This window comes from Elephas maximus, chromosome 23, assembly GCF_024166365.1.
Source record: "Elephas maximus indicus isolate mEleMax1 chromosome 23, mEleMax1 primary haplotype, whole genome shotgun sequence".
Taxonomy (NCBI): domain Eukaryota; kingdom Metazoa; phylum Chordata; class Mammalia; order Proboscidea; family Elephantidae; genus Elephas; species Elephas maximus.
The window spans coordinates 7,672,421-7,696,196 of record NC_064841.1 but is presented as its reverse complement, the minus strand read 5'-3'; the positions used below and the strand labels follow the sequence as shown (position 1 = coordinate 7,696,196).

At 38.8% G+C, this 23,776-nt stretch overlaps 1 protein-coding gene across 7 annotated transcripts in view; it reads left to right on the top strand.

Moving 5' to 3' along the window:
• Positions 1-585: 585 nt before the first annotated feature.
• MBNL1 (muscleblind like splicing regulator 1) overlaps positions 586-23,776 on the top strand; it is a 157,612-nt gene continuing 134,421 nt past the window's right edge. For 2 of the 7 annotated variants that reach the window (XM_049867463.1, XM_049867462.1), the window contains exons 1-2: positions 588-1,569; positions 1,718-2,729. In XM_049867463.1, coding sequence (XP_049723420.1) covers positions 2,556-2,729 — 174 coding nt within the window. In that variant the 5' untranslated portion in view covers positions 588-1,569; positions 1,718-2,555. Of the gene's footprint in view, positions 1,570-1,717; positions 2,730-23,776 lie in introns of all 7 variants that reach the window. The other 5 variants (XM_049867458.1, XM_049867457.1, XM_049867461.1 and 2 more) reach the window with 3 other exon arrangements.

The window sequence follows — 23,776 nt, the reverse complement described above, 5'->3', positions numbered from 1 at the left end:
AATATTTCTTGAATATTGGGATGAGTTTGTCCTTTGACTATCTCTCGAAGGTTGTAGTCTTACTACAATATTTTTCCAAATCTGTTAGGTTTTTTAAAGAAATTAGTGTGGAGAGAGTATTAATCCTAAAATAAAAGTTTTTAAATCTAAAAAAAACCCCATTGCCATTGAGTCGATTCCAACTCATAGCGATACTGTAGGACAGGGTAGAACCGCTCCATAGGGTTTCCAGGGGCTGGTGGATTCAAACTGCCTACCTTTTGGTTAGCAGCCAAAGGCTTAAACCACTGTTCCACCAGGGCTGCTTAAATCTACTAGATACTGTATATGTATTTCTGATACCCGAATTATGAATTTACCGTATGCCAAAAGAGCATTTTTGGCCCTTGAATTAATGCACTCAAAAACTATTGATTATACCATTGCCTTTTTGGGATATGAAACGTTTAGATTTTTTTAAAGCCATGTTTCTTTTCTGGGCAACGTTCAAAATGTTTATATACATTTTGTATATACGTATACATTTATATACATTTTGTATACGTATATACAAAATGTATATAAAAATGTGTATTTTGCAGAAACATTGTATGTTTCTGTAACTCATTGAGCATTTTCTGAACATGCTTCATCCTGACTGAAAGAGAAGTAAGTTGTTAAAGGCAAAACTGCAGGCTGTGTGAGGAGCAGTGGTGCCTGGTTAACAGATCGTCAGGCAGGAGGGGAGCCCCCCAGGCCCCAGCGCCGCCTGACTTGGTTGGAATTGTACCTCTGAAGTGCATCACGCTGCCCAAATCAAATTGCTCACTTAATATTTCATGCTTCTCCCCTGAGGTTGACTTGGGCTTTGCTGGACACGCTGACAACACTGCACTTCTTATTTTCCCCACATGACCTCAGCTTCTGCTTAAAAAATGTTGGAATAAAGGATGCTTTTGTTGCTATCTCGCTCGCCTGTGATATATTGACAAAGTGTCTGCCGGCTGAATGGGATGGTCTTACAGTATAAGTGCTGTTTTCAGTGGAGGGGCAGGACTTGGGCTAGGGGAAGGAAGTGAATTGGATACACGTCAGGAGAATGTACCATTTGTAAACACCCCTTTCCTTTTTTATTCACGTGTCAGGACAGCAGGAGCAGGCTGTTCAGTGCCTGTCCCTGCACAGAGCCCGAGGCAAGGCAGCTTGGAAGTCAGCTGCGATTTTTAAACCTGGCTTTTTATTGCCCCCGGGGAATGAGCTTCAAGTGCTTGGACTTGTCTTGGAAGCTGTTTTGAAACTAACATGGTTTAGTCCACTCACTGCATGTTGGGTAAATTCAAAACCCACATGCTCGTCGTCTTGCAGTGGAATAAGTCACATCTGATGGACATTTTCTGTGCTTATAGCATAGTAATGAACGTCTGACAGGCGCGACCTTTCATAAGACGACCCACACTATTGGCTTTCTGCCCAGAATATTGCTGCAACACTATCTGCGATTGGTTATCTCTCTATCATGCATTGCTTCACAAGGGGAAACGGGCCCTTTTTTTAATAAATCTACGATGGCTGGCTACAATATGCCTCACTGTAAGTATTTTGTATGTGTATGTGTGTGCGGGAGAGAGAGGCTGGCTTGAATATGACTTAGTCCGGTACCACATGGTTAGGTTGTGATAACTGTAGGACATGGTGAAGTGCTACTTAGTAAATCTTAACCTATCTCTTTTTTCTACAGGTTGGTACTAAGAAGTGCCTTTCCTGACGTCTCTGCTGCTTGGAACCGCTTCTAGAGCAGTCTCTGCTTTTGCCTTGCTTGCTGCCAGCTAGACTGTGACGACAGCACCTCCACCCTCCACCTCTAGCCCAGACACCCCCATTTCTACTTATAATCAAGAGAAAAGCTCTAAGTATCTGGCATTGCCCTAGGCTGCTTTAGTTTTAAAAGGAAAGTTTGCTGGAAAAAGTAAGATATCTTCTGCCAGGAAATCAAGGAGGAAAAAACAAAACAAAACAAAAAAAACAAATCATTTTCTCGATTTTGCTCTAAACTGCTGCATCTGTCTTTGCCAAACTAATCAATACCGATTGCACCACCAAACTCCATTGCAAATTCAGCTGTGAGGAGATTGCCCTTTCCGACAACTTTGCTGAAAGCAGCTTAGAAATTCGGTGTCAAAGGGTCTGCCACGTTTTCATGCTTGCATTCTGGGCTCCAAATTGGCACTGGGAAGGGGTTACTGAGAGCACAAGGCTGATTCGAGCCCTACTTTTAAACCTCCATCTACTTACGATCCTAGTATTTCTCTAAAAAAAACCAAACCTCTTTCGAATAACAGTTCCATGCTGTGAATTTCTAGTGGGAGATCTTTTCCTTGATATTGACAGCACAATTTTCCATGTACTTTTAAAGCAGGGAGTGGGGGAAGAGTCTTTTGGAGGGGACATTTTCATCATCATTTTTCAGTTTTATCAGTTCAGCCTTTTTTTTTAGTTGTTGTGACTTTTTTTTGGGGGGGGCGGGGTCGGGTTTGTTGGTTTCACTGAAAAATTTTAACTACCTGTAAAATCTAAACATGGCTGTTAGTGTCACACCTATACGGGACACTAAATGGCTAACACTGGAAGTCTGTAGAGAATTCCAAAGGGGGACTTGCTCGCGGCCAGACACGGAATGTAAATTTGCACATCCATCGAAAAGCTGCCAAGTTGAAAATGGACGCGTAATCGCCTGCTTTGATTCATTGAAAGTGAGTAAATATTATATTCTTTTAAGGATACACGATAATTGAATAAATGGAATATGGACAGACTGTCCACTTAGATTGGAATTATGTCTTGCTTTGTTAATAGTTGAGTTACTTGGTGTGTTCTCATTGATGATGCTGGGGTGGGAGAGTTTACCCATAAACAATAGAAACGAGCCTGGCCCAACTTTGTTACGAATAACTCTGTGTCAGTCATTTAACTCCGTATTTTTTTTTTTTTCTAGAGCAGAAAGTGGTAGTGCACTCCTGTAGGAATAGAAAATGTAGATACCTGTGTGTGTTTAGCATTTGGATATATACAAGGCCATGGTAATAGCTGAATGAAGATGGTATAGCTTGGTTTCTTGTTTGTTTGCTTGTGAAGGTGCTGTACTGTGGTAAAAGAATAGCGCGTTTTAAGTTGGCTAAAGTTGAATAGATTTTTAACACTTGATATTTTGACATTTTAGATTTTATTTTATGAGCATCTTAAGGCCAGAACACTGCATTTGGTGGAAAATATAACTAGAAGTAGGTTCTGAGCTTCTGTTACAGTGCCTTATCTGAGGTACAAACTTTGTGGAAGGTGATTTTTATAAATAAGTGGAAACTCTGAAGTACTGTGATTAACTGGGTTATTTATCTTCAAATATTCCAATACGGAATAGCTTAGTTTATTTTGTTAGATCCTGGGTCTTTTTTTTTTTTTTTTTTTTCTTTTTTTGTAACGGTTTCAGCTAGCAGTGTTAAAAGTTTGCTTCTGTGGCACCATAAGGCTAAAAGATTCACTTTAGTATTTCTTGACATTCAAAAATGTCATTGGGTTGCTGATTCAGGTATCAACCTTGAAAATTGGTCTTTTGAAAGATAGTGTATGTGTCTTTATTTTGGCATGCGAGATCAAGGCTCAAAATGCGATTGTTATCCGAGTACTTTTCACCTACCTGGTTTAACTGAATTGCCTTGGAGTACTAATGCCTGTGTTTGATGAACTCTTTGAACCTTTAAGGAGGGGATCACTTCTACATATGTTAAAAAGTAAAAGTCTCATAGATCCAGCTTGTTTTTTGCAAAAAATAAGGGAAAAGAAAATAATGCTATCATAACAACGAGTTACTTATGAGGTAACTGTTTTACTTAATTGCTTCTTGGTCCAGTTTGGATTGCTCACTTTGCTAAAGTTTTTGCCCAAGACTCTAAGGATATCGTCTTCAGAGTAGGGTAAAAGAGAGGTATTAACAACAACAAAACTTTTCTTCACCTGCTGTATTGTTTTAATATCGTAGTTCTAAAGATCAATAAGCAAAAGCTATCGACTACCAATGGGCCTTTCTCTTATTTCCTTTGAAAGGCATTGATGAAGGGCGTCAGTGGTTGTGCCTTTGGGAATGTGTGTTCCTAAATTCCAGCTGACTGTATTCAGGTGTCATTAGAGACTGGCACCCATAAATGGAAGGGCAGAGGGCTAATTACACTGGTCAGTAACCAGCTGTGTCCATAAGTAACCCTGTTTTGACCCAATTACTAGTAAATCCAATTTTTTAATCCTCCATACCATTGATGGTGCACTCGTAGCTGCAAAATGAAGGAAGGACGTTGAATTTGGCTGTGACATTGAGTGGTTTCACCCAAGACCTGCCTCCACAGCATTTGGAAACACCGTGAAACATTCATATTCAGTTGCTATTTTTCCATCTCAAAATATTTTTCTAGTTGCTGCTCGCTTCTGGCCACAGAACAGTCTCCCTTTGAGTAACACAGCAGCATCGCCTAATGACATGCTGTGTGGTTAGCAAGATTCAACTGCTACATCAAGGACTTCTTAAAAAATTACGTTTAATTTTAAGATTTTAAATTTATTGGTAAACTGAAGTTGTGATAGCAGTTAATCAATGCAAACTTTGTTCTTCCCGATTGTTTTTCTCAGAGAAAACACAGTTTAATTTATAGTATCTAAAAGTTGGTAAATATTTTGGATTTGAAAAAGAGGAGAAGAAAAAATACACACAATTTTACGTTGGGGCTTCTAATGAGGACAGTACCTCCTTAAATGTTAGCAGAATAACTATATTAAGAATTAATTAAAAATAAATTTGAATATGCAATTAAGTATCCCCATTTCAAAAACCATGCTTCTTAAATATATTTACAACCGACACATTCTGATTCTTAATCCAGTATTTAGGAGCCTGCCTTTCAGATAGCACTTATTCCTGTGTTTAATTTTGTGGCTGACATAGATCAAAAACATAATTTAAAGCAATTAAAGTAACTCTGTGGCTCCTGCCCGAAGTTCTGAAATTTGGGAGCATTATGGGGTTTCCGTACTGGTAACCACTAGGTCATTGGTATTGTCTCGAAGAGTAAACGGAAGGAATTTTGAAAACTAGTAATATCCTGTGACTTCTTTAGTAAAGTGTTTTCTATGTATTACTTTCATTCTGTAGCCCAGCCTTTTCTGAGTTCTTGAACCATGAGATGGAGGTAGCCTGTGTAATCTACTATTTTTAGAAAGTTAGGAAAGCAAACCAAATAGTCTCCAAAAGGACCCTGTGAAATGGCTGTACCCTTCAGCTGTGCTGTTTCACACTTTGGCCGGGCTCCCAGGTGACTTACGCGTAGAGCTGACTTCGAGTTAGAAGAGGAGAATCCATTTCATTAAATACAGAAGTCAGTCGGCTCAAGGAAGTTTGCATGCCTGTCAAAGAAATCACTGGACATATTACCAAAGCTAGTAGGAAGAAAATTAGCTGGTGGTATTTTTGTTTCATATTGGTGCTTCTAAGGCTTAAATAGCTAGATTACATTTGCTGTATGGAAACAGAGTTCTACATCATAATAAATGTGTTTCTAAATAGGATGGGAATAGGTGATAATGAGGGGATTAGGTGACTGTATTAAATATAGCAGGGTTTAGAATGCTGACAATGAGAGTAAAGGAGATAATAATGTGCTGTACTGGATAAACTAGACAGTATCTTAAGGACTCCGTTTTTGTCATTTAGTTTTGCTTTTATGTTTGCAGTCTTACTGAATTGTTTTCAAACAATAGATTTTGAAATAGATTTTGGTGTCTTAGCCGCTTTAGAAACACTGGAAAAGGAAGGTGCATTATGTTATGCTTGAAGACAGCCACCTCCCTGCCCCCAGTATGGCTTGTAAAGGGCATACAAGATGAAAAAGAGAAAAAAGGCAGCCTTGCAAGCCACCGTTGCAATGATTCAAAGAATAATGAATGACAAGTTGCCTGTTTTCTTCAGTTACGAACTGGCAACCAAAATTTCGATAGTCAATGTGAAGAAAGCCTACAGGACACATTTTAATTGAATGCCAAGTTATTTACATTCTGGAAAGATAAACTTTCCCAGTATGGTCAGCAGAATTCTGTCTGTTGAATTCTTCTTTGTCAAATATCTATTCATTTTTTCCAAGTATCTGTTGTGGGGAATATCATCTTTATGCTTGCTGTCTATTTTAAAAAAAACCTAGCAGAACTCTTACCTTGGAAAACTTCAGTAACTCTTCCCTTATCAAATTAGGCAATTTTATTTAAGGTAGCAAAACTTTCATTTCACTCTTCTGTAAGTTCACGTATATAGATAGTGCAGCTGATTAAATTTATCATGGACACACGGGGGCAGAGATCAGATTCCCCTGCAGAGTGCTATGGAGTCAAGGACAATGAGTGAACACTTTTAAAGGGCCTCTGAAGAGCTGGCAGAATATATGAAGTACAGAAAATCCGGTATTAGAAGGCACACAATTCATGTCTAGGTAAATCAGCAACTGAAAAAGTCAACAAGGCAAATCCAGTTTCCAGGTGGCCACATGGAGATTGGTTGGCATAAGTGGACGTTATGAACTGGTCCCAAAGGTATTTCTGGTTAAATTTTCGAAGATCCTCCGTCGTCGTTGCTGCTCTTTCACAGCTCCCGACGTAGTCTTTTCATGATATCTTTTAAGCCAGTTTAAGTGATGATCCTTATAAAAACAGTATCTGCCAGATTCAGACTAAATATCCAATTTTGAAATAGAACTTCAATCTAATATGCTTCTAATTGGAATAATTTCACCCATTTTTGTTATTATTTTTGGCTAAAGGCATCTCCCATTTAATATTAAAACTTTGACAGATTATTATATCATATATACATTTAGCCCGATAGGCACATACTCAATGGATATTTCAGTGACAGGGTGACACAGGGATGTACAACTTCCTTGTTTTCCTCTACTGCCTTACAAGATAAGACACCGCTGGTGGAGCAGAATGTTTCATGTAAAAGTTCAAATTCTGTTCCCTAAGCTGAAACTCTGTAACTTTGTAAAGAATACGTCATCAACTCTGACATGAGCCTTTTTCTTTAATGAAATCCTCAATCTCTGCAGCTGCTTCCGTAGTGCTAATAACTACATCCACATACCTGTTTGTATTCTTACAGGTAGAAAGTCTTTAGACAACTGCTTTTAAAATGAGTGAAGAGTTTAAAACTGACAAATTTCAAAGCACGTTTTGAATCAAGTCACCTAGGGCACTAATTCTAGGGCATGGTTAGTTTGTGTCCATTTGTACCATCTTGGTACATTGCTTCTACTTTTCTTTTTCTCATTAAACCTTGTTTCAGTTTGTGAGCCTGACAAGCTAAAAGCCATCTAAATGTAAAGCAATGTGGCACTTACAATTGAGTCCAAAGTTTGTCACCCAGACGTTTAAAATTACAGAAAATTCTGGTACCTGGGAACAAGTCCACGCACAAGGCTGTTATTGACTTAATAGAGTCCATGTAGTGTGAGGTCAATCTTCTGTTCAGAAAATGTGTGACATATACCCAGTTCACATGGGAGGTAAGAACTGGATGTTTCTCAAACCCAGTACAGACATCTAGGGACCTAGATTGGGAAGCTTATCCTGTCATTTTCCTTGCCAAGGATAAGTAGAGGATTTTAACTATCAACCTTGCTAACCCATTACCTCTCATGCTGAGCAATGTCTCTGCCTTCCCGCAGACGTAGACAAAGCTTCTTATTTTCTTACAAAGAGACCCTATTGAGTAAATTTTTTTTTTTTTTTTTACTTCAGCAGAAACACATTCTTTGCTTTTAGATAGTGGAGCAGTTTTCCACGTTAATAGTTAGGCCAAAATTCAAGAGTCAGTGGAAGTGGGTAACTAAATTGATGGCCTTTGATGTGGCATTATTTGGCATTAATATGAAGAAACATCAGTAAAAGCAAGGCGAAAGGCTTAATAGAAATACTTAAGTTATTTAACATGTGATACATTATTAGAGTAGTTTTTTGTGGATTTTACTATCAGTGAGCAGTTCTAGTAAGGACTTCTTACTCTAACATTCATTTCTAATACACGAACCAACTACAGATTTTTTGCCTAATACTGTATTTCTTATATAAATATAATCACATGCACATGTACTGACAGCATTATTTAGATGTTGCGGCATGTTTTGAAAGATTTTCACTTTGACATAAAGTCTGACGTTTTGTTAGGGACGAAACTTTCTTATTCTATAATGACTTGTATTTTGAAAAACACTGGTAATTCTTAAACTATGTAGCTTCTTATGCCTTATAATTTGATTGGAAGGCTGTCTCCTTTGGGCCTTGGCTATCTCTGACCCTCATTCTTCTTCCTTTGTTATCTTGTTATCTCTGTGTTTTTTCCAGCTTTCCAACTGCCCAGCTTTCAGAACTTTTAGTTCTGGTCCCTTCTTACATTTCTCTCTAGAATTACACAGGAGTGATTAAGAATTTTGTCTGTAAGGAGTTACATTTAGCATTGAGTAACACAGACAGTCCCCCCTCCTCCCTGCTCCCACAAACAAGTGGCTTAAATAAATTATGGGTTTGTATTTGGTGATTGTTCAGGCTGAATGGTGACTGCGCAGTCAGTAGAACCCGGGCCTTTAGCCTCAGTTCCTGAGGAACACAAGGCTCCCACCTTTAGGATGATCTCAAAATTACAGGATGGCCGCTGCAGCGCCAGCCATCAACATCTACGCTGTAGCAAGCAGGAAGAGGCTAGGGCAGAAGAGTATCACATCTCAGGATGGTCAAACCAAAACCAAACCCATTGCCATCAAGTGAATTCTGACTCATAGCAACCCCATAGGACAGAGTAGAACTGCCCCATAGGGTTTCCAAGGAGCAGCTGGTGGATTCAAACTGCCAACCTCTTGGTTAGCAGCCATAGCTCTTAACCACTGTGCCACCAGGGCTCCTTTAAACAAAGGTCCTCCAAGCTCCACCCAGTGATTTTTCCTGGCCTCTCATTGGCTGACACTGGCAGCAAGGGTAGCTGGGAAGTGTAGTCTTTTAACTGTTGACCTGCTTAAACTCAGGTCTCTGGGAGGCAAGGTAGAGGGAGAGAATGGATATGGGGGAGACAGGTGGCAGTCACTGGTAGAATAGGAGAGTTAGCAATACCCTCTTCAACACAAAAACCCAACAACATTTAGAATCAAGTAAATCTCCCAGAAAAATACCTGTGTATGGGGGGAGTTGAGAGGAGACCACTTCTGAAACACATCCGTTCATAATGGCAGACCTTCCTCCCTTCTCCTGCCCAGGTTAACCTGAGTTGTCTGCCAGTGCCCAGGGTTCTCTACCCCTCCAGGGTAGGTGGTCATTTCCAAACTCCTGGGGCACTTCCTGCGGGCTGTTGCAGGAGAGCTTTCCCCAGCTCTCTGGGGTTACTGAGGGATGGTTGGACCACTCCGAGTCCCTGGAGCTGGCTTTCTACAAGGCCAGGGCTCATCAAGGGGGACTGAAAAGAGGGCGTGGGGAAGGAGCTGCAGTCTAAGACATCCTATGAGGGCAGCCCCATGGAGGGAAGATGTACTGGTCACTGTGTCTTCTAGGTGACTGCCTTTATTCTTTTTAAGGACTCCCTCTGGACGGTACAGCTTGTGGCTCCTGAGCCTCATCCACTATGTAACTTCGTATCAACTAACAGCTTCCCCCAATTCTCTTTCCAAAGTTTTCAAGAGTGTGGTTATTGTTTGGATGTGGCTTCCTAATTACTAGTAGCAATGGGAGAAATGGGGGTAGAGAAAATATCAGACTCAGAAATTTTTGTTTTCTGGCTATTTTACCACAGAATATAGTCAGGGAGGATATAATAGGTGTTGGAGATTTCACACCTTGGGGAATGTGTCTCAAGCACTTGTGTTGTCAAACTTTGGGGATGCAGATTAAAAATAAATAATAAAAAAAAGACAGTCCTCAAGAGGCTAGCTGCTACCAGGGTGACCAGTATGTTTGGTGGTGGTGGTAAGAGTGAGGGGGATCCTTCTCAATGAAGGGGAACTTGATGAAGGGGTTAAGGAATGGCTCTGCTGGTTCCCTTCCCTCTCCGCACTACTAATTGTGAGACCACAAGTGGGAAGAGAAGAACTAGAGGGGATTCCCAGTAAAAGCATTCCATAGCCACAAGTCACCAGGCTGGGGAAATTGTCCCAGGATCATCATTCCACCATTGAGAACTGCATACATGTTAACCACAGAGCCAAGTCTTAATGCCCAGTAGCATTCATCTGTAGCTATCTGGGTTTATTTAACAATATTTATATTTCAATTTCCATTTATGTTATGTTGAGACTTACTCTTTATTGAAATCCCAGGCCCCGCCGTCTCAAGTCTCCACATACTCCAGGTCTCTTAAGTTGGAATTTATCTCTCTGCATAAAATTCAGACTTAGCATGTAGGCTTCTGGATTTCAGAATCATGTATCCTTAAGCCCAGGCTGTGCGCAAATAAGGCAAGAAGCATCTGCCGTTAATAGTTGACAGTAAATTACACAAAGTAAAACATGGAAAATTAAAGTTAGAAAAGCTGGGGAGCTTTTCTATCATTTTCAATTTTCTGCACAAGCAGGGACATAATCAGTGTTTAGGATCTGCCTTTGATGGATAAATTGCATTTGTAATTCATTCTTTGCCGTGTTACTGCGTTCAGATGGTAATTTGCTTCCCGATATCTTTGCTCATCTAATATTCTAAAATTGTTCGTAGACTGAAAGTGAGTCTAGTGATATCGCCTAATCCCGGGAAGCTTTTGTTACTAAACAATATTGACTCACCAAATGAGCCAAATTAAAAAAAAAAGGGGGGGGGGTTTAAAGAAAAACAAAGCCAAATTTATCATGCCTAAAATAAGATTCCTCTTTGGTAGGCGACTTTGCTTTTCATAGCACAGTTTTTCTTTAAGGGAGGCAACCGAGAAATGAACCATGAAGGGAGAAATAACTGAAGAATTCATTATTTATAGAAAGAATCCCGTTAAGAAAGATCTGCGTTCTGAATGAACTGTCTTTCTTCATGTTATCTCATGTCTCTTCATGGATAAGTGGAGACTAATGAAATCTAAATCTAGCCATGAGAAACGATCATTGTTGTGCTTTTATTTATTCAATTTTTTTCATTAGTACAAACTTTTTCTGCTCAGCATTGCCTTTCATGAATCAGAGCAGAGTAATAAATCATAGACAAAAACAAATGTCCATTTAAGAAAACCCAGTATATTTAACAAAACAAAAAAAACTCCAGCGCAGAGGAGTTGAAGAGTCATTGTCTACGTTAAAGACAAAGTTTCTGCACTGCACGTGTTTATGTGATTGGATCTATTTAAATACCCCTCCAGAGCCTTTCAAATGTGATTAACACCTAGTAGCTTAACATGTAACATAGAGTAGAATGGGTTTAATATACATAGTGATAAATGTAAACTGATTTTTGTTTTTAGAATCTTAGCTGCTCTTGGCGTCTGTATTTGACAAGGATGAATAATGCTAGAGGAGAGATTTTCACCAGAAACGCATATTTGTATACTGGAGGTTTACGTAAGAATATGAAGAAATAGTGGACAAAAGTATATACCACCACTGCATCTCAGTTAAAATAAAATAATCCTTTCTTCCTCCCCATTTCACCATGTACTACCTGCTATGTATCGGCAGGAGCCCCGGTGGTGCAGAGGGTAAGAGCTTGGCTGCAAACCAAAAGGTCGACAGTTCGAATCCGCCAGCCACTCCTTGGAAACCCTATGGGACAGTCCTAGTCTGTTCTGTAGGGTTGCTCTGAGTTAGAATCAACCAGCAATCCTGATGCAAGGGTGAAAAACACAGAGTCACTGAGTTTTTTGATGTTGGTTGATAAGCAGTTAATATGTGCTTTTTAATTTCTGAAAAGTACAGTGAAGATTCAATTGATCATAGAATGATAAGATGTTTTTACTCCTCTTTAATTTTAAAATATCCCGGTAGAACAGGTTTGCTAGTGGAAAACATCCAACCTGTTGCTGTTGAGTGCATTCCAACTCATAGGGACCCTATCGGACAGGGTAGAACTGCCCTATAAAGTTTCCAAGGAGTGCCTGGTGGATTCAAACTGCCGACCTTCTGGTTAGCAGCCATAGCCCTTAACCACTATGCCACCAGGGTTTCCGTGGAAAACACAAATAAGCCTTAAATGTCCTCATATGTTTCTGAGAGTTTGTTAGAAAAAAATGGGAAACTTACACAGTGAATCTGAGAAGAGCCGGTAAGTTTCAGCTATGGTTTTTTGTGCTGCAGGAGAAATTGCCTGTTTGTATTAGTGAGAATGGGCTTTAGCGCTTGTGTTTACATGGTTATAGGTTTATATCTGGTCCGCCATCATAGTCCATAAACCAGCAAGATAAACCTGATTCTGATTGATTTTTAGGTCACACATGTAGAAATGGTTAATTTTACTCCCTGATTTGATTATCATTGATTACATAAAATGATGAGGCTCAGAATGATGACATAACCTATCCGAGGTTACACAGTCAGGAAGTAGCTGGACTCAAGCAGAGTGTGTCTTCCCTTAGAGCCTTGTATTGTCAGTTTAAACTTTACACTAGCAACGTTATGAAGTGATCTTACGCGTACAAAAATGCAGCGTATTTTTTATACACGTTAGAGTGCTGGACATACTTAGTCAAGTATTTGTTGAGTCACGGCAGTTGCCTGAATTTATTACAGTTATGCTTTTAAAATTTATTTTGAAAGAGCCTGGTGGTGTAGTGGTTAAAGGGCTCGGCTGCTAACCAAGAGGATGGTGGTTAGAACCCACCAGCCGCTCCGAGGGAGAGAGATGTGACAGCCAGCTTCCCTAAAGATTTACAGCCTTGGAAACCCTATGGGGCTGTTAAACTCTGTCCTGGAAGGTCGCTGTGAGTCAGAATCGACACGATGGCAGTGGGTTTGGTTTGCTTTTATACTTTTTTAAAACATGCTGTCCAACTCAGGCTTTTTTCTTAATTCAGAAAACCATCCCTGCAATAATTACTAATAAGGTTTTCTCATATAAGATGGCTTTACCCTAAATTATTAATGAGGAGTCTGACAATGTAGAGAGTCTAAACCTCAGGTCAAGAAGGATTTTAAAAGTCATGCTGCAGACAAGGAAAGGGATAGCAAGCCAGAATAATACACTGTTCTAGGGGAAAAAAAATGTATTTCAGGATTCCAAGACAAAGCGTGGAAGTGAAATAAAGGGCACTAGATAAGGAGGTTTTCATTTCATAGCTATCCTTATGGGTTTTTTTTTTTTTTTTTTTTTGGTACTTAGAATAGAATATCATTTCTTATTCAAGGAAGTAGTATAGTTTGATATTTTTCTAATGCATAGAGCCGTGAGACATTCTGTAACAGGCTGAGATTTCTTCATCTTGTAAGTTTTACTGCGCATTTATAATAACTCCGAAAACAAAAAATACGTGCTTAAAACCTTCTGTTAGTCTTTGTACATTGTGCTTTATGAAGTTGAATTCCAGGTGAAACCATTAACCTACTGCCTCTTTGACAATGATTGATATTATATTCCCCACATGTATTAATGGTCATTTTCTACATCGTTGTTGTTTCTGACTCACGGAGACCCCATGTGTGCAGAGTAGAACTTCTCCGTAGGGTTTTCAAGGCTGTGACCTTTCTGAAGCAGATTGCCAGACCTGTCTTCCAAGGCACCTCAGGGTGAGTTCGAACTGCCAAACTTTCAGCAAGTCTAGTGCTCAACCATTTTTTGCCACCCAAGCTAGGGGTAAAATTTTAATGGTTTTTAATTCTTTGTACATCTGTAATATTTTCTTACATTATTAGTAATTCTGAAATATATAAGTCCGGTAAGTAGAAAAAATTTTCACATGAATACCTGAATCTTAATGATGTATTTAAAAATAACTCCCATCATACTTTTTATTAAGACTTTTGTATTATATATAATTTGAGGTAAAAATAACTCCGTGAACATCAGCATCACTGATTGCATTTTCTTCATGATATGGCAAAAAAGAGCCTGTTCGTACTCAGACAGACATGGGTTTGAGAATATGAAATTCTTGGACTTACTTCGTATTTGGAAAAAATTTAATTTAAATTGTAATCCTGGATTCTTAAGAGATGTATCTTTAATATTAGCTTTTGTTGTATGATTTTAAAAGTTCTGTGGGGAAATATGTCATTATCCTCACAGAGGGATTCGTTTGTGTGCATGGCAGCTTGGTCAGAAAAAGAAAGGGGAACCTTTAAGATCAAGTGCTAATGATGGATAAGGTATTACAAGACTCCTTTCCTGAAAATGATTAGAAACTCAAACACATTTTGGCCGTTTTCTTGAGTGCATTGATTTAGTCAAATTGCTGGTTAGAAATATTTTAACAAAAGCAGTTGTCTCTGATATAAAAATTCAAACTTTAAGTCTGACTTATTTTGTGTCCAGAACCAAGTTGATCACAAGGACAACAGACTGTGTCCCTGGTTCTTGAATTTCATCCCTGGTGCGTTTTCTTCATACATTTGCCTTTGTCTTAGCTTTACTTTTTGTTGTTTTTGATGTATTCAAAGTATCCAGATTGACCTGTGTGCTTTCTTTTTGTAAAGAAATTTACAATGAAGATTACTTTATAGTAAATAAACATTGGTGCCAAGACTAATGAGACTGTGCCCACTGGTGATTCTTGTATAATTCCTAATGCCACCTTTGGAATTTTAATCAAAGTAGGATCTTGAGAGGCCCCTGGGTGGCACAAATGATTTGCCCTCAACTACTAACCTGAAGGTTGGTGGTTCGAACCCACCCAGTGGCACTGCAGAAAGAAGGCCTGGTGATCTGCTTTCATAAAGATTACAGCCAAGAAAACCCTATGGAACAGTTCTACCCTGTCACATTGGGATGTTATGAGTTGGAATTGACTCAATGGTATCAGATTTTGTTTTTTTGGAGGGGAGGGTTTAGGATCTTGAGAATAATTGCAGAAAGCTATATGCGAGGATATGTATATTAAAAAAAAAATTATAGCAAAGAGTCAAGACCTGCTAAGAGCCTGAACAATAAATGTGAGATTGATTCCATCGCTGTCACTTCTTAGTGGCTTTGTACCAGTCACTTTACCTCCCGAGCCTCAGTTTCCTCATCTGTAAAACACTTCTAATGATCACCTACTTGAAGGTTTGTAAGAACTCAGTGAGATAAGTTACATGATACAAATCACTTTCACGAAGTATCTGGTTCAGTGTAAATATTCCATAAATTGTAACCATTAGTATTATTGTTTGTGTCTGTGTGCTAGAATGCTGTTTAAGTTGTCTTTCCCCTGTGAGAGAAACTCTACCTTAGGTCAGAATAAATGTCACTTGTCATTTTGCCTGTTGTGCCACAGGTATCTATGCCTGATTTGATTAAAAAAAAAAAAATTAAAACTGTCTTTTAGCTGGAATGTGTATAAAGGTGTGATATCAGATACTGGTTTATTTACCTACCTCTTATCATGAGAAAATACCTCTTAGCCTCATAACATGGGTACCACTTGACTACCAGCTAATCAGGGCAGTATTAATAGAATAATCCTGTATGTCTGTGATTGTCTGCCTGTGAAAATCCACTTCATCAACCCACGGATGGAAAAGTGGTTGTAACCATCTGTTCCAAATTTAATTGCATTTAAAACTAATACTGCTTTAGCTTTATACAGGTCTGTAGTAAATAATTCACATTTGATATTTCAGTTGTTATATTATTTATGTAAATTTCTTCCTAAAATATCCACCTAAGACTTTTTTCAAAAATAAAACTCATGTTTATTCAGCATAGTACCTGCACAAATTAAGTTAGATATAAAGTCTATTGTTTCGTGATTTGCCCAATCCCTCATTTTTTCCTGTTACACCCTTGTCAGCTTACTTCCTTCGTAAAATCTACCACTTTTCCTTAATGATGTCATGAGACATCCAAGTCCATGGTATTCTCTTTATCACGTCCTCACTTTTTTCTTTCTTTCACAACCACTGTCAATTGATAGGGGTCCAATTCTTGCTGACTGACATGGTCTTGTTTTGCTCCAGAATATTGAAAAGAGTTTCCTTAATGTGCAAGTTTGAAACTTTTGACTTTGGTTAGAAATAGAAGAGTATTTCCAGCAAATGGGGATAAAAAAGAGCCAGTTCTCTGGAACTCCTTGGTTCTTCAGGAATAACACAGCTTAATTGTTTCCCTTGCCCTGTTCTGGGTTTTCCTTTGCAGTGTGTATGCATGTTATTGTGGTAGTTATAATTCTATCCTTGAGTGAGCCCTGCATTTACTCTTTGACTTACTGAGCCATGCCACTGCCTTCTTGTTAAGGCTATTGATTATTGCTGCTTCTGTTAGGCTGGGTCTTGCTGTAAGTGTGTGGCAATAAGTTAATTGTATTGCTTGATGCTGAAGGACGGTTAAGTATGTGTTCAAAGGAGATACTCGTAGCCTGTTTCATTGATTGGCTCTTTTAGTCTTTTAACATATTGTGGAACAATTAGGAGAAAGCACAGAGGACCTCTGAGAGCAGGGAACATAAACATTGTTTTCAGCTATTTGGCAGATTCCAAAAATCATGCAGTCAGGCCTTCCTGGAATTAAGTGGTCCGTTAAATAGTCAGCAAATATGTAAAACCTGGAGATTCTTTCCAGATTCCTTTTAAAAACCAAAAGAGGTAGCACCTTTGGATGCTTCTGTTTTACTGAGAAAAATTCACTTTTCTTAAAACAGGGTTTCCTATTGAAACTACCTATTATTGCATATAAGTAAAAATGACAAGAAAGATGTTTATATTTCCGTGGGCGCTCATATTTTTTGGTGTTGCAAAGGTAGAAAACGAAGCTAAATGAGCAAGTTAGGAATCAAATGAGTTTTTTTTTTTTTTTAACCTATTCCTGCTTTGTTTTTTGTCTCTTAATTTTACATATTTTTTCATTTCTCCATGTAAATAACCTTTAAGAAGAGGCTGATATTTACTTCTTTTCTTTGACATTAATAGCTTGGATTTTTCAAACTTGGAACAATTCACACTTTATGTAAAAAAAAAAAAAAATTACCTTCAGGATGAGATCATGGTGGCAGAGTCGTCTAATGAATGTTAACTTTTGTTTTAGTGGCTCCGTTGGCGCTAATCCATGGAAAAGTTTTTATTTCCCATCAGCTCCAAGGTGGGAGCCAAACCAAAGTTAAAGAAACATTTTTCAGCAGACAAGTTTGTACGGATAATATCAACAGTCAGTGCTCATTGGTTTGCTCACCGCCTCCCCCCGCCCCCAAGCTTCTCATGGAGATAGTTGACAAGGAAAAAAGTATTGAAATACTATCTGATAATGAAAATAAACTTCTGTGTCAGTGAAGGGGAGCTACTTACCCTGTGATATTTACTACAATTAAATATAATTAACTCTTTCTTGTCACACTTTGGCCCCAAGGTTTATGTTTGCTTTTTTCAACATCTGGTATTTCATGATGTCTTAAAAGGAGGACCACTCTATGTTAATAAGTTCAAGGGCTTTTTGGTCTACAGCCTTTCACAGCCTCTGGTTTATTTAGCCAGCAGATGATTTTTGAAGAACGATGCAAAGCTGGAGTGAGCTAAACAATTCTGACTAGCTTCTTGGAAAAGCCTATTAAAACCCTGGCCTTAAAAAACTCGGTTCTGACCTCTCAGTAGAGATGTGAGATCTCAGCATTGAAAGTAGAGTGTGTAAGAGATGGGGCCAATTGGACCACTTTGCTACAAATACCTATTAGGCCCAAACCTTTCCCTCGTCTAGCGGTCAGCCATCTTAACAGCAGGATCCACTCTAACTCCGTGTGAGTCAGCACCTGGCACGGTATGTCCACTGTGTGCCGGACAGCAGCATCTCAGGTACTTTTTCCCAGGCTTCCTGTGCAAAGCCGAAGAGACTTGAAAAAGTCTGCTTATTCTTCCATGGTGTGCCCCCCAACTAGATCTACTCAATTAAACCAAAAAAACAAACCCAGTGCCGTCGAGTCGGTTCCGACTCATAGCGACAATATAGGACAGAGTAGAACTGCCCCATAGAGTTTCTAAGGAGCACCTGGCGGATTTGAACTGCTGACCCTTTGGTTAGCAGCCGTAGTGCTTAACCACTATCCCACCAGGGTCTACTCAATTAGAATCTCCAAATCAAGAGTCATGGTCAAATATATTTTTAAAAAAGCTTCATAGGTGATTTTGATGTGCTCCTGGTTACCAGCTACTACATAATGCTGAGAGTGGGTCAGGGAGCATGGTATTTTTGCCAGGTCTTCTCAGTCTATGTAGAAGTTGTATTTTTCTTTTAGGGATAAAGCCAACTAAAAATCTTCAGACTGTTACATAGAGCTGGCTTTGCTTTCTTACTTGTACTGCAGATACATTTTAGAACTATATATATTAAATCTTCTCACTGACCTAGTCATTTCTTATTCATAGTTAGAAGGTGGAATAACTCTGTGCCATTCATGTTCCAATTAGGTTTCCTATTCATAAATATTTTTTTTAAATCTCTAAATACCATTTCCTATGGCTTCTGTTCTCTAAAATGGTACTTGATATACATTGATTATATATTTAAAAAAAAAAGTTACTGCCAAGCCGACTCTGACTCATAGTGGCCCTACAAGATAGAGTAGAGGTGCTCCATAGAGTTTCCGGGGAGTGGCTGGTAGAATCGAACTGCTGACCTTTTGGTTAGCAGCCGAGCTCTTAACCACTGTGCCACCAGGGCTGTAATTACAGATTAGCAGGTTTCAATGTATTACATGTCTTCCATCTTGCTGTATCTGCCCTGGCTGTTTATGATTCTAAACTAGCCATGTGGTACAGGAATAAGTGTTACTTTTAAAAGACTCTAATCATAATAAAAAAAAAAAAAAAAATTTTTTTTTTTTTCCATCATAATACATACCAACAAATAAAAGTAGAGTTCTAGGGACCACCTAATATGACCGAATAACTTATTTTTGTTAAGAATCCTGTATGTATTTTATTTTCTCCAAATAACTTTTATATCTTCTCTTTGAATTTCTAATTAATTTTTATTTGTAGCAATGACGTTTTAAAAAAATGATAAAGACTATTATAAATTAAGAATGTTCTTTGGTTCATTTGTGGGTCGCATCAGAAGTGGTAGTCACCAGGTGTGGCACATGAGTAGACTAGCCTCTGTCTGTATGGGTTTATAAACTATCAACTCATGGTTGTGGCCCTAAAACTCCAGATGCTGTTGCTACATAACTTCACGTATAAATTGCATGATATATGGAGAACCAGTGGTCAATCTTGGAAACCCTGGTGGTGCAGTGGTTAAGACTTATGTCTGCTAACCAAAAAGCCAGCAGTTCAAATCCACCAGGCGCTCCTTGGAAACTCTATGGGGCAGTCCTGCTCTGTCCTAAAGGGTCGCTATGAGTCGGAATTGACTCGATGGCAACGGGTTTGGTTTTTGGTTTTTGATGGTCAGTCTTAGTCTGTAGTATGTTTTGACAGCGTGAACGAGTCAAGCAAGCAATTTTCCAGACTGTTTAATAGTACAAAGGAAAGGTTTCTAAGGAAGTCATTCTCACAACTAGCTGGAAAATATTTTTCTTAGTAACTGTTTTAGAGAAAAACAGCTTGCAGTTGGAAGAAATAAGAACTCTCCAGTTAGAAGCGTCCTGAAAGCAATTTGGTCATTAAAATGTGTTTATCTTAAGACAAAACTCCTTAAAAGGATATTTGAAAGGATTCAATATATTTCCAATTATTTAATGAGTGTTGTCTTGAAATTCAAGAAGAAGTTATGTAACACCATTCCTGGTTTTAATTTAGCCATCCAGGCAGGACTTTGAAATTCCGTTCCTTGAACTCTGTGTGTGTGTGTGTGTGTTCCAGTCACACATATAAAACTGCATCATCATAAATATAAAAATAAAACGGTTTAGGTTTCTAAAATTACTACAGATTTATTTCACTGCATGGTTCTAAATTGCATTTGGATTAAAATAGGACTTGATCGATGAAAAATCATTTGTGGTGGGTTTACTGATTCTATTCTAGGTACTTTGAAGAGATGCATTGTCCAGCCATTCACCCAGCGACATAGCCCTTAATGTGGGCTTGATGCATTCAAAGCACTGGCCCTGTCATTACTGCATAGATCTTTGAAAGGCCATGCTGCAAATCTTGTTTCTAATCCATGACTTGTTATGTCAATTTGGAGAATAGAAATAAAATCAATACAGGTTTAAAAAAAAAAAAAAAAGACATTCTACAGTTGTTCACAGACTGCAGCCAGCTCTCATAGATTCCTTATCATGTTTGTTTTTTTAAACTTCACTGCTACAAATAAGAATCAATTAGAAATTCAGAGAGAAGATATTAGAGCTATTTGGAGAAAACAAAGTACATAAAATGTAGAATTCCTAACAAAAATCGTTATTCAGTCACATTAGGTAGTCCCTAGAACTCTTACTTGTTGACATGATGAGAACCTAATGATAATATTCTGACTGGTTTCTGATCATTATGATTCTTTAGTATCCAATAAATATTTTTAAAAATTATAATATAACCTGCTAAGCTTATCTTGGAAACCCTGGTGGTGTAGTGGTTAAGTGCTACGGCTGCTAACCAAGAGGCTGGCAGTTTGAATCTGCCAGGTGCTCCTTGGAAACTCTATGGGGCAGTTCTACTCTGTCCTATAGGGCCGCTATGAGTCAGAAATCGACTTGACGGCAGTGGGTTTGGTTTGGGTTTGGTAAGCTTATCTTTATTTGCACTTTTGAAAGTGCCCTTTAATATTTTTGAAGTAACTTGAAAGGAAATGAAGATTCAGCTGTGGTTCCAGTTAGCTCAAGTTTCCCCAGAGTAACCCCGGTGGAGGAAAATCGTCACTGAGGACAGTCACTGAGGACCGTCAGTCACTGAGGACTGTCACTGAGGACCGTCACTGAGGACCCAGCCACACACCCTCGGCCATTAACTCACTGAGGACCCAGTCACACACCCTCGGCCATTAACTGCTGTGGAGGACAGTCACTGAGGACAGTCGTCACTGAGGACAGTCGTCACTGAGAACAGTCACTGAGGACAGTCGTCACTGAGGACAGTTGTCACTGAGGACAGTCGTCACTGAGGACAGTCACTGAGGACCGTCACTGAGGACCCAGCCACACACCCTCGGCCATTAACTGCTGTGGAGGACAGTCACTGAGGACAGTCGTCACTGAGGACAGTCACTGAGTACCCAGCCACACACCCTCGGCCATTAAAGCTTTATAAAACACTCGGGAATGAAAACTTCAGGTGCTAGGTTTAGTTCCATGAGAAAGCTGACTTGTTTTTGTTTTTGCCCTCCATGTAAGATTTGTTTATTCTTTACATTTGAAAAGATTGTTCATGCAGCCTTCAAGGGTTCTGTTTGATCAAGATTGCGCCCCCCCCCCCGTTTTTTTTTTTTACCTTTATCACTTTCAACATGGGACTCCAGAGATCCGTAGACCCTTGGGATCACACAGTTAAAGATTCTTGAGAAACAGTGCCATGCCATGCAGTGCCATACAGCTGAGGAGCCATGAGGTTGGGGTTCATGTTCACAAGACTTGGAGGCTACTGGGACAGTTTAAATATGGCTAATCAAAAAGTCATTGCACAAACTGGAATATGGTGTCTTCATTTTGTGAAAGTGGCATTACTGACACACCTGAGAAATAACAACCACTATGAAGGTTTTTTTTTTTATGAAGGTTGAGCCCAAGTGAGTAACTTTCTTGATTACTCTGATGCTTTGGTTATGGTGGCATTGAAGGTTGACCTGATGGTTTTCTGATTACCGATGGCTCTGTCAAAGAAAACATAAATATATACATATATGTTATAAAATTTACTAATATAAAGGATTTATAGGATATGATTTAAAATAACAAAATTGCAACATCCTATTTTAAATTCCATATAGCCAATTAATTCTCAAGGAACACTTTTGTTGATTTTTACCAAACTCATGTATCTGTAGCCAACCTGTGGTTGCAGTTGACACATGAATGTAGTTCTATCTCTGTACCCTTAGTCAGAAGATACCCTTATTAAACCAAACCAAAACCAAACCCATTGCCATCGAGTGGATTCCAACTCATAGCAACCCTATAGAACAGAGTATGACTGCCCTGTAGGGTTTCCAAGGAGCAGCTGGTGGATTTGAACAGCTGACCTTTTGATTAGCAGCTGAGCCATTAAACAGTGATCATCAAATGGGACATCCTTTATTAAATGAATCTTTTCTTCTCTGCATTTTCTTACCATTTTATGTTTCATAGCATAAATCACATGAAACCTGATTTTCTAGTTAATTGGCGCATGCTTCCTTTTACTGCTAGTTTATAAACTCCTAAAGAGGGGAAGCTTAGCGTCATCACCTCTGCGTTCTTCACATTTTCTAGCATGGTGTTTGGAATATCCTTGGCACTCCTTAAGTGTTTAGTGAATTGAAAGCAATGTTTCTTCCTGACTGTGAACAATCATTATAAGCAGATTTTATGTGCTTTTAAATTCACCTTTAGATAATTTTTTTTTGTTTGTTTTTCCATGCCATGGGACATTTGTTGGACAGCAACATATTACTGTTGACAAAGCATTTACCCAAGGAATCCAGTACCCTTCATTTATGGTCAGACTCATCCAAGTAAATTGCTCTGGCACTGTAATGAACGATTTAATGTTCTGTTGATGTCAACTTCTGGAACAGGGCTTTATTTGGACCCATGCCATGTTTTGTATGTTATCTTGTGCAGGCAGTGCATGGGAACCTGGTCAGGCTTCCTGATACGATGGCTGTATATACACAGCCCGGGTCTCAGAGGAGAATGATAAATGGGTTGGTGCAGTGAGTTAATACACAGTTATTTTGGTAACAGAATTAACTCCCTGTCCATAAGAGTGCCTTTTTGAAAAAGTACAGGCTCTCATGCAGAATAATATTTACCCTTCAAGGAGTACATGGAGGAAAGGATACTACCAAGACAGGAACATTACCAGCGTTGGTTTTTTTTTTTTTTCCCCCTGTGAATCTACTGAGAATATCGAGAAGAATGTTGATGAGCGTTGCTGTTTGTTGGGAGAGAAACATTGTGTTAACCTGACTGCAGCTCTAATTATTGCTGTTTTTATTATAGAACTAATAACAGTAACAAAAATACATATTTGTAGAAAAATCTGTATTCATGTCACACGTAAATTTCCCCACACTCTAGTTTTAGGGAAAAAAAAAATTAAGTTTTGTTTTCCAACTGTGAAAGCTGTGTAGTGTTGCATACTTGCAACCTAAAATAGAAAAGAGGGCCCAGACTTCCCAAAAGTGTTAACGTCTGGGCCCTGCCACTTGTTAACAAAATCATTTTTTCCCCTCCAACAATTATTTCAGAAGCTGTAGGGTACGAGATACTTTAATGGGGACTGAGAAATTCTAGAAAGTAAAAAATGGTCTCCATTATGTGTTGGTGCCAATAATACTAAAAAAAAAAAAAAAATTTTTTTTTTTTTTTTTAGGAATTAAGTATTTTGATTGAGGAAAAACCTGTGTTGACACTCTTCAAAGAGGATTATCAGGAGGGATGAAAAATTTAGTACTTCAGGCTCATTAAGGGTTAAAAACCCAAAAACCTAAAACCTGTTGCTGTGGAATCAATCCTGACTCACAGTGACCCTATAGGACAGAGTAGAATTGCCCCATAGGG